General features: G+C 38.3%; 2 protein-coding genes across 2 annotated transcripts; one reads left to right on the top strand and one right to left on the bottom strand.

Annotated features, from left to right (window-relative positions):
• The first annotated feature begins 7895 nt into the window (after positions 1-7895).
• LOC121265254 (GDSL esterase/lipase At5g45670-like) lies at positions 7896-10736 on the top strand. The gene is made up of 5 exons (XM_041168813.1): positions 7896-8272; positions 9317-9441; positions 9559-9804; positions 9902-10157; positions 10261-10736. The coding sequence occupies exons 1-5, from the start codon at positions 8023-8025 to the stop codon at positions 10482-10484; spliced, it is 1101 nt and encodes a 366-aa protein (XP_041024747.1). The 5' UTR covers positions 7896-8022; the 3' UTR covers positions 10485-10736.
• Positions 10737-10896: 160 nt separating this feature from the next.
• On the bottom strand, positions 10897-15108 carry LOC121265253. The gene is made up of 7 exons (XM_041168812.1): positions 14756-15108; positions 13666-14277; positions 13022-13209; positions 12161-12399; positions 11863-12062; positions 11323-11448; positions 10897-11216 (listed from the first exon to the last, which is right to left on the bottom strand). The coding sequence occupies exons 1-7, from the start codon at positions 14909-14911 to the stop codon at positions 11118-11120; spliced, it is 1620 nt and encodes a 539-aa protein (XP_041024746.1). The 5' UTR covers positions 14912-15108; the 3' UTR covers positions 10897-11117.
• Positions 15109-16491: the final 1383 nt, after the last annotated feature.

The raw sequence follows: 16491 nt of genomic DNA, 5'->3' as shown, positions 1-16491 counted from the left end.
GTGGAGTATGAGTAGCACAGAGCCATGAACCAAATCGTGGCAGTCCATCATTCCCATGTACTGAGTTCCCTTCCATCCCCTGTACACGAGTTTATCAACAATATTGGGAGAAATGAACAATTTCAGACTTGGTTGTACTTATAGCTCCTGTTAAAAAATTTCACTTTGTTTTTCTATTTTATTTTCTTTCACTAATTTCCTCCTCCACATATGTACTCAGTTAGGGACTTAGGGGATGTTTGGAAACATGTTTTATCTCATCTTATCTTATTTCCTTTCCAAACAACATTCAAATGCAAATACTTTCAAACTAATCATTACAACTTTTTCAAACTATTCATTACAACTTTTCCAAATTTTCAAATAAAAAATAACAAAAAATTTAATTTTTCTCTCTCAAGGCCGGAGCTAAGGTTTTCTATTTAGACGAGAGAGAGAGAGAAAGAGAGAGAGAGAGATCTTTTGAGTTTTGGGGGGACTCGAGGGTTTTAGTATTTTACCCGTGCGTTACTCCATTGCTTGTTTTGTATTTTTTTTTTAAATAGAAACCGTTTACTAGGTTTTAAATCCAGTACTTGGATTGCATAACTGCATCCGAACTGGGTAAGTCAATCCTGGTTCTGAACCAGACCGAAAAAAAAATTTGGCCTGGATGAAAAGTCTTAAACATGTCTATGAATTTCTTTATAATGCTCGAAATGAGGAGTTTGAAATAGCTTGACTTAGTGCTAAGTATGGAAGTATAACATGAAATTGTTATTCCTTAAAGAAATAGAGTGAGGAGGAACGAATAAAGTTGGATTGACTTAGTTTCTTGTTGAGCTTGTTTGATATGGAAAGAAGTTGAAAGGGTAGATATTATGCCTTGTAGTTGAGTTTCTTTAATTGAAGAGAAAGTAAAGGAAAATGCTTTACTTCCTTCTTGGATTTAAAGTAAACAACTAAGAGTATGGCTAGGAAAGCTTAGTATGAAGTGGGTATTGATATTTTCATTTCATTTCATTGAAAATGATTTATTGAAGTGCAAAAGGAAACAAATGTTGAGCTTGAAGGTAAATAGCTATGACCATGCTTCTTATACAATATTTTTCTTCTACTAAAGGCTCTATTTTTCTTCAAATGCTTCATATTCATTTCTTTTGAAAACTCATACAAGTTTAAAACATTCAATTGAACATTCTAAATAATTTTCACTTTTCTTTGACCGGTACACACTATTATGTCCTGTTTGTTAGGGTTAGCGGTCTTTTAGACCCGATTCCACCCGTGGTCGTGGGTTGGGAATCTCTTAGTTAGGATGGTACCACTGGGTGCACTACCAATGAAACCGATCCGACATTACAATCTGCCTCTCTTTGGTACCATCATCATTTGGTCGCTGGTCATTACGTATTTTCATACGTAAAACCTTAACCTCATTTTTCTTTCCTTTTTCATTTCATAATATTTTCATTATCTTTCTTAGTCCAATGCAAGATGCATTTTCTTTCATAAAAGAATGCATTTCATGCTATTTTAATTGTATGGTATAACTGCTTACTGAGTATTAGACTTACTTTTGTGTTTAATATTTTAAATGTCCAAATAATAACGAAGATGAAGCTGCAGAGCAAGATACTACTCAGGAATGAGAGAGACGGATGCTTAATAGTAGCCTTGGGTTAGTGAATGAAATTTAGTTTTTGGTTGATTTTGTGAAACCGTTTGGATTATGTATTTTGAGAAAACAAGCATTTTGTAAACATGGTAGATATTCCTACTAGTTAAATAGTTATGGTTTAAATATGTAACTAATGTGACAATCTTATATTTTGACAAACATACATATTATTTTGAATTTTGAAGTTATGAGAAAGTCTCTTTTATAATTTTTAAGTTTTATATTATTTTCATATATGAAAGATAGTAGGACGAAACATAGCAGCTCATTCCATCTCTAGGGAGGATTGTTCCATCCACCTTATCCATGAAATGTCTTCCAAGCTAAGTTCGCCATGAAAAGGCTTTCTATGTTTATCGGCCAGAGAATCATGTGCAGTGAGAATAACTTCTCTTCTTGGTTGTCAAGGGTGAATTATTCTTTAATGAAGCGGAACATAATTCATGTAAGGGCGCAATCCACCTCTGCTTTAGAGTTCAGGTATGTAGCATGCCTTTGTTGTTTTCGTGTTACCATGAACTACATGATCAAGAACTCCATCCCTAAATCCTCAAATTATAACCCAATTGAATGAGAAGGCAACTAATTAATTACCAAAGTCCTCATGGTTTTCTCTAGGGTTTATTTGCAGGTTGTTCAAGGCTTTAAGCTTTATGTTGTTGAGGGATATATATTTCTTTTCTTAATTAGGGAATAAATCGAGTTGCACCATGACATTATTGTTGTATATATGGCTACATTAATTAGCTAGCATGCATGAAGCCACACTAGACTAAGCTTCTACGTACGTAGTCATGACCATTATTAATGGATTTTGCAAACTATTTTTAAATGATATTAAATACATTTATCTACATAATATATTTATCTCTTTCTTAATTGTAAAGAAAATATTTAATTAAAACAAATGATTGTAGCCCGTAAGTAATCAAATAAACAAAAAATAATTTCACAAAAAGTCGGAAAAATACTTCAAATATTTTTAAAATATCTCATTACTATTTATTATTCTATTATTATTTTTCACTTAATTTTAACTATTATTTAATATTTTATTATTATTTTTAATTATCCTTTTACTACAATTGATAAAATACTTTGAAAATACATCACTAACTCAAACTCAACCGAATAGGTATTATAAGTTTGACAATGAGGACAAAGGCTTGCCAGTGCAGATAGAGCTAGCCTAGCTAGTCACGATAAATAGCGTGTTCAAGGAGGAAACTCATCATACGAGTGCTTAAACATTTCAACCATCCTAATTCAATTATCTATCTCTCTTCGGCCCCACAAATCTTAAATTTTGGTGTCATTATTGCAATCACATGCTTTAAATTAACGCTTCTCCTTCAATTTTTATCATCTTTTTTTCTTCGTAAATAATTTTGCCTTGAAATTAAAATCAAAAGAAATTCGGCAGTGGATCCTAGCTAGCTAGCTCCTAAGGGTAATTTCTTAAGTTATGGTACCAGTAAGCTGTAATTATGGATGCTACCGCATGGTGCAGGACGGGGTACCCTCTCTCGCATCCTGCCCCACACCATGTGGGGGTTGGGATTTTTCTCCCGCCCCCCGCCCCGGTGCACTGCATGGTGCGGAACGGGATACCCTCCCTCGCACCCCGCCCCACACTATGTGGGGGTTGGGGTTTTTCTTCTGCCCCCCACCCCTATGCCGGGAGGGGAGGGGGGGGGGGGAATCCCATCTGCCGTCCCTCGCCTAGGCCAACACGCTGTGTTTAAAAAAAAATTGGTCGAAAAATATTTTTTTAGACCAAAATTATAATATAATTTAAATAATAAATTAAAATTTATAAATATAAAAACAACTTAAACTCATTAGAATTAAATTTTGGATTGTCTTGACTTCTTAAGCCAACCTTTATATAGGAAACCATGGAAATACAATAATTATCCTTTAAAGGTTAGTTTAGGAGGCCAAGATAATCCAACAACTTGAATAAATTTTAAGTCTTTAATAAATTTTATATATCTATATACAATATATTTATATATATATATAAATATATGTGGAGCGGGGGCAGGGGGTGGGGCGGGGCCCCGCTGGGGTCATCCAGCCCCCGCTGGGCCCTCTCCATGCAGGGCGGGGGATCCCACCCCAGCATGGGCGGAGTGGGGTAGCCTGCCAGCCCATGCGGGGCCGGGGTGGGGGCAGTGAGGGCGCAGCCCCGCTGCCCACCCCTAGCTGCAATACCTAGCTAGTTGTGTTCTACAATCAATTGTTATATATGCATGCATGGGGTGTGCAACGCTGAATAGATCTAAGAAAAACAATAATATATGGGGATAGTACTTATGTGTAACGACTTCACCTAAAATTTATTATGGATAAATTGTATTGGACATAAAGTGGTACGTTTAATGGGCCAATATTTTTCGAAAACCTCAATGGAGATTTATTAGATAGTTTGGTTGAGTTCACAAGCTATAATTTTTTTGGTTAACTGAAAATTTTAATTCAACCCACCACAAACCATGCACGCACACGAAACAACTAGAATTGAGGCACTTCCTGTAGTTTGGCATGGTTGTATCTTGGTGTAAGCTTTCTCCATATGCTAGTAAGAGAGGGATGTGGCGGGTCGGCTCTTGAAAAGCTTAAACTAGTTCAGAAACCACAATATTTACGATGCAGCATTTGACATTCGGAGTAGTGGCAGCGTGTGAAGTTGTGAACTATACATGCACGGCTTGGGTAGCGCATGGGCTTGTGTCAACCGTGCGGCAAGACCTTATAGCGGTATTGGTAGATATGTGGCATATGGATGCCTTGGTCGGGCCTAGGCCTACAACCCGAGTGGGAAACATTGGGTTTGTGCCCGACCCGACCCGAAACACTACTATTTAAGGTGCCAACCCGATCCGAACTGACCCATCAAAATAGAATCGGGTTGAACCCGTATGACCTGACCTCTTGTTTTAAAAAAAAAATACTGCTGTTTCTTCTTCATCGACAGCTTGTAAAGGACCTTGTTTGTACCCATTTTCTGCAAATGAAAATTCCCAAAGACGAGATCTATAGACATGAAAAAAGTAATCGAAGACAACAAATATCCCAACAAATGAAAACCCAGAAACCCATTCGCCATCATCAACGTGCTGCGTTTGGAGTTTCTCAAAATTCATCAACAGAACATCTCCCTACTCTTCTCTGCAATTCCCAGTGACCCACTCCCATCTCCCCTTCCTCAAGAGGCCATAACAAATGTCAAACACACTCAGTCTAAACACACACACCAATGCCCATCCTTGTTGAGAACAAAGACGAAGAGCTTCAACTTGGTCAGCGAAATGGCTGAAGTAACCACTGTTATTTTTTTCTTCTCTTCCGTTTTTCCTCCATACGACAGACAGCATCCCAACTCTCTCTAATTTCTCTCCTTCCAATTGCCTCTCTCTCCATTTTTTTCTGTCCACACTCCTTACTCTATTTTTCCTCTCTCTGTTGCCCACTCTTCCTCTCTAATTGCCGACGCAGGCCACCACCTCATCCCACGAAAATACAACAGCAAGTCACGTCTCAGACGGATGACTTCTACGCCACACCACCACACCACCGCGTCTCTCTGCTCGTTGCCCAACGCTAGGTTCCGTCACTCTGCTCTGTAGTGGCTCTATTTATTCCAACCAGAAATACTTCGTTCAATACTCCTGGTTGGGTAAATGAGCTGGAATGATGGCTGTAGAATGGCTTTAGAAAAGTCCTTGGCAATCAGCAACCCTTTCTGGTTTCTAGAAAGCCTGAGTGAAATATGAATATCACTTGTCCTTGGCAATCAAGGACCCGTTGGAGAACTTTGGGAGCTAGGGTTGGAGAACTGAAGATAAGTACTGTGATTTTATACTCGAACGAGTTGAAACCAAAATGTAAACTCGTTGATTAGTCGGGTTAGAGACCCAATCACAAATAACCCGATAAACTTCGGGTTGGATCGGGCCATTTTAATCGAGTCCAACAAATTTTCGAGTTACCTGCACAGCCCTAATCGGGCCCGTGTCGACTGGAAATGGCCGAAAGGCAAAATATAGATCATCAATCCGTTTTCATCCTAAAGAAAAAAAAAAATAACAAATATAAAAAGGCTTGATAAAGAATGACCATTGGGCCTGTGGGGAGAAACAGAGAGGGAGGAGCTCATTTCACTCTCTAACTGGTACCAAAATTGAAGGGTTTGATATACATTGAGAGAGAGAAAGAGAGAGAGAGGATTAGTTACCTTGTCGTCTCGTTGTTTGCATAGATCTAGGTATACATACAAAAACATTGTCATCATCATATTGTTTGGAAATTAATTTTACATTGAAAATGTGTTAAAAAGCAGTCTTTTCCACCGTGTAAAAGGGGGTGAATATGGTAAGCTTAGAGAAGAGACTGCTTCCTATATGATTAGGGATCAACCCATTAAGTCGAGTCACATAAAAGCCATAGAATGTCTTTGGTAATGGTAGGTATTGGCAATCCTTATGTTTTGCAATTGCTAATTGCAATATGAAATATACTAGAGGAACATTTTCCATTGTCCTTTAAAGTTCTTTCCCACATTGACCTATTTTAGTGAAGTAATTCTTAGAGCTAGCGTATTTGTTACACACGTTGCCACCGACGTCGCGTACGTACGGTTCTAGGTCAATGAGGACAGCTTTGTATGAACCAACTGAGTTGAACTTTTCCTAGTTTGAATATTAATGATGTTGGAGGCCAATGCCTTAACTGTGCATAGTTTGGTCGTCTACGTATGCAGAATTAATGCAGATCGACCCATATTACTCGGCATTTGACTTTGCCAAAACAACATTTATTTTTGCTAGCCCCACAACCATTTATGCATACAATATATATGCATGGTTGGTTTCTGCATGTTATGCATATATAAGCTGTGCCAGCTAGATCATATATAGTACTACAACTACTGCTACAATATTATTGTTGGATTAATTTGTAGCAAAATGATCTTGTTTTTCAGCCGTTGATTCAATATATTGATTTTCCCAACTTTCACGCCATAAACACGTTTCTTAGTCGATCGGTTTTCTAACATGCATTGAAGTGAGAGTCAGAAAGTCAACCCAAAAAAAAGGATCCAAAGATGTCATTGGCTCTACCTATTTATTGCGTGCAAGTGTTACCATCATTAATATTCATCTCAAAAAAAGAGAAATGCGTTACCGTTATTCATGATCCTTAGGTCGACCAAAACTTTTTTGTTTTTAAGCACTAATATTTTGATAATGTGTCATCATGATATGCATATATCTTGATAATGACAGCCATATGTATTGGAAAATATCCAAGCTAGCTAGCTAGTTTAACACACATGCACTGATCAAGTGAACCAGAAAGATCGAATGACTGATGATCATCACTTTCGGAAAGGCATACACTCGGTACGTAGTGCCTGTCAGGGTATTGATCTTTCTCTTAGTACTGATATTTCAAAATGTTTGAGTTTGGCAAGTAATAGCAGTAAAAATTAAGATCTAGGAGTTACAGTATATATTATACACATACCAGATAATTATATATTAATTCCACAAAAAATGAGGGGCTGACTTAACATATAATATATATATATATATATATATATATATATAAACAAGTTTTAAGCTCACAAGCATAAACTCGATCTTAAGTGTTTTGAAATGTTATATATAGTCTCAAGAGACATGCTTATCTGATATCTCCATTACTTTGAAAAAGGTACAAAATATATAGGGATAAATAAAGTGATGAAGCAGTTCAATGAAAAACTGCTGTACCTTCTGATAGCAGCAAAAACTCGCCAAAATAATCTACCTAGCTACGTCTTACTAATTAGAAGACTAAACTAAAACCGACACTGCAATATAATTTATTGTTCTTCTTTCATTTTCCATATTTATTTGTGATTGCATATAGCTAGATATATAGATGGCCCTCGTTGCATGATTATGGGGTACCGACAAGATCTTTTGCTATTAAATCACTTTAAACACAGAACAAATTTCAAAATCCCAATCCCATAGTGTAATCCAGTGCAAACCCACATGCAAGGGCTAAATGAGCAAAGAGAGGTACTGTGTCAGTGCCGTCCTTTGCCACACAGTCCCACATTACATCCGCGTGAAGTTAATGCTTCTATCTAACTCCCTCAACTGTAAAAGCAAAACCATGGTCAAGCCTTCTCCTCAAACAATTTTTCTATCTCCCCTCCACTATATATACTTCTATATACCTAGCCTTTAAATTACTCGTTCTCTCCCTCACAAACACACACATAACAAACACCTAATCGGGTATTATACGATCCCTTCTAGTTCCTCGGAGTTTTTGTTTTATTTTGTTTTCTACAGCTTGTTTCAATGGCGAGGGAGCTTAAGAAAATGGGTGTGATGTGTGTGCTGGTTTTTGTGTTGAATATATGGTGCAAGCTGGCAGGAGCAGAGCCTCAAGTACCTTGCTACTTCATATTTGGGGACTCCTTGGTGGATAATGGCAATAACAACCAACTCCAGTCATTGGCTAAAGCGAACTACAGGCCTTATGGGATTGATTTCCCCGCTGGACCCACCGGAAGGTTCTCCAATGGAAAAACCACTGTTGATGTTATTGGTGAGCTAGTTTAATTTCTCTCCAAAGTTAGACCTAATCATATATATATATATATAGATGTGGTGTGTGTCCGTGTATGCATGCATGTATCACTCACAGTTGTTTTTATTCGACGTGGAACTTCACATTAATATATGCATGATTCACGACACCTTTATTTCACCAATTTGTGACAGATATGTGGCTCTTTCTGAAGTGTTATTTATGGAAAATTCAGCTAAATACTCTTCTTTATAAGGTAGCTATTGCTATGGAGACACAGTAGCAACTATCAGCCTCATCATTATTATGAAAAAGGCAGTTCCCTGCTCAAGGAGACTACAATTTTATGTTTTCTTGTCTTTAGAAAACGAAATATTAAATTATTCGTATTAAAGGGTGCCGAACACTGACAATTCAACCCCAGATTATGTTTTTTCCCAGAGAAAGACATTGTCCATTAGTTGTATTAAAGTGCGAAAGAAAAGAGTTCCAATAAGCTAATCAAAAGGCCATGGGAAAAGTCAAATTGTCTAACAGCCCTGAGAATATCTGTACATCCCAACTAGACATCCTTTTCTCCTACTGATTTATTTGTTTCTAGTTTTGAATTGATTTTATAGAGTGAAAAAAAAAAAAGAAGAAGAAGAAGAAGAAGAGAGAACTGTTTTTATTGGGTACATATATGCAGTCTTATTGCTTGAAGAGAGCAGAGTTTGGATTGTCGTTTTAGTTAGTTCAATTCCTTGTGGTCCAAAAAAGAAATAGGTGCGACAAAGCACATTTCATGGAAGCATGTCTCTCTTCTCTTTCCAATCTAACAGAGTAGTTTAACATGCAAACAAAAGAAGAAGCAGAAGAAGGATTTTTCGTATCATATCTTGTGCAGAGTATCTGGAGCATATTAATTTCGTTGCACATGGTTTGAGTGCCTGCATGGAATCTGCCACCTTTACCTTCTTTCACAAGATCTTTAAAGGGGGGAAAGGAGAACAAGTAGATTGTGGTAGTGAAAAATATTTAGCAAAACTATGCAAGAAAACTAAACGACTTTTCCATCTACAGCTGAGCTTTTAGGCTTCGATGATTACATACCTCCCTATGTGAGTGCAAGAGGCCAAGAAATACTGAAAGGAGTGAACTATGCATCAGCAGCAGCTGGAATTAGAGAGGAAACTGGGCGGCAACTGGTACCTAAGATTTCTTGCCCCCATTTTCATTGTCATTTCATTTATTGGCTTCATTCCTTCTATGTTGTGGTTCACTCATATATATATATATATATACAATCCCTTAAAATTGTGCAGGGAGGCCGGATTAGCTTCAGTGGGCAGGTGAGAAATTACCAAAACACAGTCTCCCAAGTGGTGAACTTACTTGGGGATGAAGATTCGGCAGCACAGTATCTAAGCAAGTGTATATACTCAGTTGGATTGGGCAGCAATGACTACCTTAACAACTATTTCATGCCCCAATACTACTCTAGTAGCAGACAGTATACACCTGAACAATACGCTGATGTTCTTATTCAACAATATTCAGAGCAAATCAGGGTCAGTTCCATATTTCTCTGATTGTTAGTTTGCAAAAAAGCTGCCTTTTTTAGTCATTCATTCCAACAAAACTCTTTTGAAATGATTTGTTGTACAGAACATGTATAACTATGGAGCAAGGAAAATGGTCTTGTTTGGAGTTGGTCAAATAGGCTGCAGTCCAAATGAATTGGCTCAAAATAGTCAGGACGGTTCAACATGTGTACAAAGAATCAATTCTGCCAACCAAATCTTCAACAACAAGTTGAAATCTCTTGTCAATGATCTCAACAACAATCTAGCAGACGCAAGATTGATCTATATAGACGCTTATGGGATTTTCCAAGACATAATAACCAGCCCTTCATCTTTTGGTAAAAACATTTGCTTTAGTTGAAGCTGAAAAGTGAAAAAAAAAAAAAAAGGTGACATTGTTTAGGTATTCATGGTTGCATTTATTTGGCAAACTGCATGCAGGTTTTAGGGTAATAAATGCTGGGTGCTGCGGTGTAGGGAGGAACAATGGGCAAATCACATGTCTACCTTATCAAACTCCATGCCAAAACAGGAATGAGTATCTCTTTTGGGATGCTTTTCATCCAACTGAGGCAGGGAATACAATTGTGGGAAGAAGAGCTTATAGTGCTCAATCTGCATCGGACGCTTACCCGATCGATATCCGCCGTTTAGCCCAGCTCTGAAGAGGGAGATAACGGGTGCAGTTGCAGGATAAGATCCATAAAAAGTTATGGATACTGATATTATATATGTTTCACTACTACTATAGTTACTTTGAACCTAAGAACTTTGTGATCATGATCAATTCAACGAACTGCAAAATCATCTGGTTGTTATGTATGGATGAAGGTGGTTTAGAATATATATAGTTCAAGGTTTTGCTTATATGTACGATCTCTAGTTAATGATTCAGTCGAAATGTACTTTCCAGTTAATCTCCATCAAACTTGATGACACCAACCATCTTGTGTGGGTGTCTCAATTATCCATCCTCTTTCTTTAGAAAAGAAGAAAAAAGTTCTTTTAAGTATGATAGGTTTCAGAGTTCTTATGATCTTTAACATTGTTTATACTTCTAAGCATGATACTGAGAAATTGATGTAAGCACAATACAATAAATCTACAACACTATACAACATTTACATAAGCTACGTAACAAGATCGCTCTACGAAACTTATGGCCAGTCTCTCCCATAGAATTTTCTTTAGACTCGAGAAAATCATTTGCCCAATTCACCTCTTCTAAATACTAATACAACACTAAACAGCCAAAAAGTAACAGTGTCAAAATTATGCTTAAACATGTGCAGTAGAATTTAACGATCTTCCCGTCGAACTGCATTGGGGTCTGATATCATGTCCATCATAATCTTCTCAGGTGAATCTTCCCAACTTGCAAAAGTTTTCATGTCAACCTGCGAGAGAAGCAAATAAACATAGTATCATTGCCATTTACATTCAACTTTAAAATCCTATATTCAAAACCATATAACATCCTTTAAGCTGATATAAATAGGTTACCCTTCGTCTTTGCTCGGTGAACAGCTCTTCTCTCTTCTTATATGAATGTTGCACATCCTTTGCCCCTTTCCCACCAAATCCCCAAACTTCTACTTCTGAAATCAAAGCTTCCACAGGCAGGAAACCCTGAAATACACCAATTCACATCTCATCTTACAGAGTGAAGCTTTGCAAGTGGTATAAGTGGCATTTGCTAACACAAAGATCGCATAGCTTCCAAGATCACGCTTATTTTATGAATTTCTATTCAAGATCCATTCGGTGCATGATAGGATATTCTAATCACATCAGTTCACAAGAAAAAATATAAGATCAGCAATAAAAAATAATAATTACAATATCATGAATGAGCAGTCAAATTTCTTTCGAATATATAAAATTCAGGTTGAAAACTAGGAACAAAATGGTAGGCAAGTCAGACATAAGTCACATAATAGTGATCACAGGTAAAAATCCTATACAAAACATCACTTGATTTAAGGCAATATTGGTATCAAACTCTAAGGGCGGGCATAAGTCATTGCAGCATTACAATTATACCTGATCTGGAAAGAGGGAACCGGGTTGGTAAGTTTTGTCTATGGCATGATGGCGAATCGTGACTCTAGAAAAATCTTCATCCACAAAGATTCTCTCATTTCCCATGGTTCCTCCAAAAGCAATTCCGACAGGTTTTCGCTTTGGCTCATATATTTTACCAGTAGCATGCAAGTGGCTATATACAAAGTTCTTGTCCTTTCCTGTCAATGGTTACTTAAGTAATTGGATGCAAGCAATTTTGCAGGAGAAAAAAGAGAAAGGAAATGATCCCCCTTCACACTCCCTCTATGTCACATACCAGTTGACGATAACACATGGAAGACTGGACTTATGGCATACAAACATCCAGAGCTTCCGTAGAACAGATCCCCATTTTGAAACCCATTCTGCATAAGTGCACCTACAATCCATTTCCTAAGATTGGTGCCACTCTCATTTGCATCTCCTGAACTTGCAGAAATCAACATCAGCACTGGACCTTTGTATCCTTCAATATTAGACCAGAATCTGTTCAAGCCTCTCCCATGAAGAGATGACCTACAGAACAGTAGCAAATGCTAAAGAAGAAATTCTGCATATGCCTTTGCATCTAGATGTATAAAGGATGATATCATAGTCAACTTAATGATTTCATCTCACTTTTTAATGAATTATTAAGGAAAGAAAAGAACAATAAAATTTGTGGTAGAAAAGAATAAGCTTAAAGGGTGTTAAATAGAATAGAAAAACTTGTCTTTTTTTTATATATAAGTAACGACTTATGAAAAGTCATAGCCACAAAATGCAGAAGTGATGAATATAATGTGGAAATCTGCACCATGAACAACAATTATATTTTAACAGGAGCTAAAAACTTAGGTTCTAAAGTGAAACTTGGTTTTTGAAATAACAAATTGTGAACACCATAAGTACCAAGTGGCTGCATGTTATTGCCAGCCATACTAAGGACAGAAGTTTACTTATCTGACAGAATCTGGACAAGCAAAACTAAATAACACCTCAGGCAACAATCAAGTAAGAAATGCTAAAGCAATTTAATTTCCCAAGAGGATGACAATTCATATTTGAGGACCTCCATAGACCATTAACAATGTCAACCAGCATAACATGTGATAGGCAACAGTTGAGTAAAGTAAGATCAATGAGTAAGATGACAAACTGATAAAGTAGGTTTTCATGTGTTCCATCACCAGTGCTTGGAAAGCAAACTTGTGAGATCTCTTCACTTATGGTACTTCTGAGTGTAAGGGAAATTGCCCATGCCCTTCCCCGGGTTAAAAGGAAAGAACTGCATGTCTTAGTTGAGGAAAGATCTCCTACTGACGAACTTGAAGAAGCACATTCAGTCTGAAATAGATTAAGAAAAAACATTGGTCCAAGGATTCCTTCTAATCAAATAATATATAATGTGTGTGTGTGTGGTTTACTACATAATGATCATAGCAAAGAAAGCTCATGGGATATAATTATGCTTAGCAGTTTCAGAGTGGCAACTGGCATAAACTGCTTGGTTTACTATGGCCCCATGAAGTGGAGATCACTAGTTTGACTCTTCCCATCCCCTTGGGACCAAACACCAAGCATTGACTCACCATTAAACTCCTTTTTTTATACTCCATTGAAATCTCAAGCCAAATTGGAAGTTGTGGTATTTAAGAAGGTTTAAAGAGAAATATGTTTTGATACTTGTAAAAAAAAAGAATATCTTTCAATAAACAAAATGATCATATGCACAATGCTACCGCATATAGATGGACGGACTCATGAAGGCCATTAATTTTCAAACTCAAAAGAGAGAAATACCTCTGCAGCTCGAAAGTTTTGGAGTCTCGCATGGACAAATTGTGTCAAGCAATCCGGGAGGCACGGTGCCGTTTTAATAGCCCATGTCAGAAACTTACCGACAGGAAGTTGAACCTCCAAGCCTAAGACATCACAATACCACACATTCAAGCCACTGCCAACTTCAGTACACGATGTGACAGCTGATAATACCAGATGACTGATGTCCGGAAGACATAGATTTGCTTTTGCCTGGGAAATTCTCGATGTTCTGACATCCCACGACATAGTCCAACACATCCAAAGAAGCATATGCACATCGCTTGCCAAAAGTGAACCGTTTATCTTACAGTCAGCCTCATCAGATTCAAACTCCAGTTTCAAAGGAAGACCCGCTTTTGTCACCGTCGCAGCATACACTTTAAGTAATGTATTAAGTGACATTGATGCCGACATCCTTCCACAGCACTTAACATAACCTCTAACAAACTCGACCCAACTTACTCCCCCTTTCTGGGGCATGAAAAATACGTCAACAATGGATGAGCTGAGATTATCCAAAAACACAAGGAAGGTACCGGGCATCTTGGGTGCTTCAGAGATCAGGTTTTCATAAGCTAAGCAGAAGCATTGCTGTAACCATTGAGTTTCTATATTAGAACAAAACGAAAAACCCTGGGACCTATAATGAGGCCGTTAAGTTCAATAGACAAAAATAAACCAGTGTTGAAGAAAACAAAAAGGAGGAAACAAAAGAATCTAAATGTTTGGAGTGAAGTTGATTTATTTTTTCAGAAATTTTGAAAAAGAGTGAAAACCAAACATAGCCAGCCTTTGAAACTCCATTGAAACCATACAAATGCAACAATTCGGCTAAGTTGATTCGAGTTTTCATTTTCCCGAAGAACAAAAGTAAAGTCCAAAGATTTCTTTTCCATTCACTTTTCATCGGCTCCCGCGGCAGCCAAATCGAGCGCATAAGACCCAATAATTCGGCTTTCCTTGGAAAGAGTTCTTGCATGAAGAAAGATGATAGAGGCATAGATGATAGAATAGGGAATTGAATTGAATTCCGGGCTGCAAGGTTTAGATGTCCGTAGTGTTATTGTACCTGCAAGCTTTTGAGGGGAACTGCATTTGATTGAGGATCGGCAAGCCTGGAAAAAGCTTGCTGTAGCATAGGAAGAGCTCCTGTAGAAGCCGCTAAGGTTTCGACCTCTCGTTGATCAGTCGACACCTTCTGGTCCGTCGAACTCGATGCTCCCATCCTCGCTGCCGCTGCGATTTTCTCCTCAAAAACCAGTATTTTGTCGCGAGGTTTCTTTTCTCTGATCGTCACCGTTTGGTCATTGACAAGATGAAAAGAACTCCTATCAACGATGAGTACTGCTTCGTGTATATTTGGTTGGAAGGTAGAAAGTTGGAAGTTTCTCGTGAACAGTAAAAAAAGGAAAATGAAATGAAAAGTGAGTTTTTGCGTAAGTTTCCATCTTAAAATGTAGGCATGGGCCCAATTTCCATCTTAAAATCAAGGCATGGGCTTCGCATCCGGGCCGGCCCATCTGTTCGGCCCCCACCTAAGGTGGGCAAGGGCATCCACTTGCATACGGCGGATGGACGGCTGCCGGGTTGGGCCTGCTCTTTTTACCTGCCTGCCCGGCTCAATATATATACTATATTTTATATTTTATGTGTATATATATATATATATATATGACGTCGTTTAGGAAGTTAAAAAAACTCTATAAACAATTTCATTTAGACCAAGTATGCATAACATAAAGGACAATGATAGCCTTACTTCTTCCTATCATTCATGTACTACTCTTTTTATTTTTTTATTTTTTTTACTTAATAATTAAGAAAGCAGTATAAATATATTTCTCATTTTCTCCCATCTCTTACATCTCTCTAATGCTCTATGAGTCTCTTTGAGCTTCAGTAGCCACTGTGTCATTGTCGTGGTTGTAGCTTGTCGCCATTGCTCAATTTCCACTCTCAACCTTCAGATAAGAATTGGTCACTCATGTCTCTATAATAATAGTTCTCTCACCATTATTTTTATTTCTGTCACTCTTGTCGTTGTCGATCACTCACATCTCCGTCGATGCAATTGATCGCTCACAACCACAAGTGGGCAAAGAACCTATAGGTCAATCCATCAGCCATGTATTCTGACGAGATCACCCGCCCCTACAAGACAGGGCCGGGGACCAAACTCACCCACCCCTATGGGGATGGGATAACATTAGGGGTGTGCGAAATTTTGAAAATTCCAAATCCGTCCGACTTCCGCTCCGACTCCGACTCCGACTATGACTTCGTCGGAGTCATCGGAATTCGGAGTCGGAAATCGGAGTAGCTCCGAATATCTATTCGGAGTCAGAGTCGGAGTCGGAGCTCCAAGAAACTCCGATTCCGACTCCGAAATTTTTTTTACTGTACACTTGCGCTCGAGCGAGGTGTCGAGCGCAAGTCGAGCACACGTTGTGTTAAACATTGGCTCAATCGACATGTCGAGCGGAAGTCGAGCGAACCTCTTCCAGAGAGGTTCGCTCGAGAGACATGTCGAGCAGAAGTCGAGCGAACCTCTCTGAAAGAGTTCCGTTCGAGCGCCACGTCGAGCGCACGTCGAGCTCCGATCTTATGTCGGAATCGGAGTCGGACTCCGACTCCAATTCGGAGTCGGAGTCGGAGCTCCAATTTGGCTCCGACTCTTGTCGGAGTCGGAGGTCGGAAACAAGCACTCCGACTCCGTCGAAGTCGGAGCCCAATCCTAGATAACATCTCTATTAAAATGGTCGAGTGGAATTTTGCATACATTGGAATAAGTTGGAAAATAATTTT

The sequence above is a fragment of the Juglans microcarpa x Juglans regia genome, chromosome 5D, assembly GCF_004785595.1.
Source record: "Juglans microcarpa x Juglans regia isolate MS1-56 chromosome 5D, Jm3101_v1.0, whole genome shotgun sequence".
Classification (NCBI taxonomy): domain Eukaryota; kingdom Viridiplantae; phylum Streptophyta; class Magnoliopsida; order Fagales; family Juglandaceae; genus Juglans; species Juglans microcarpa x Juglans regia.
This window is presented reverse-complemented; position numbering and strand designations above follow the sequence as displayed.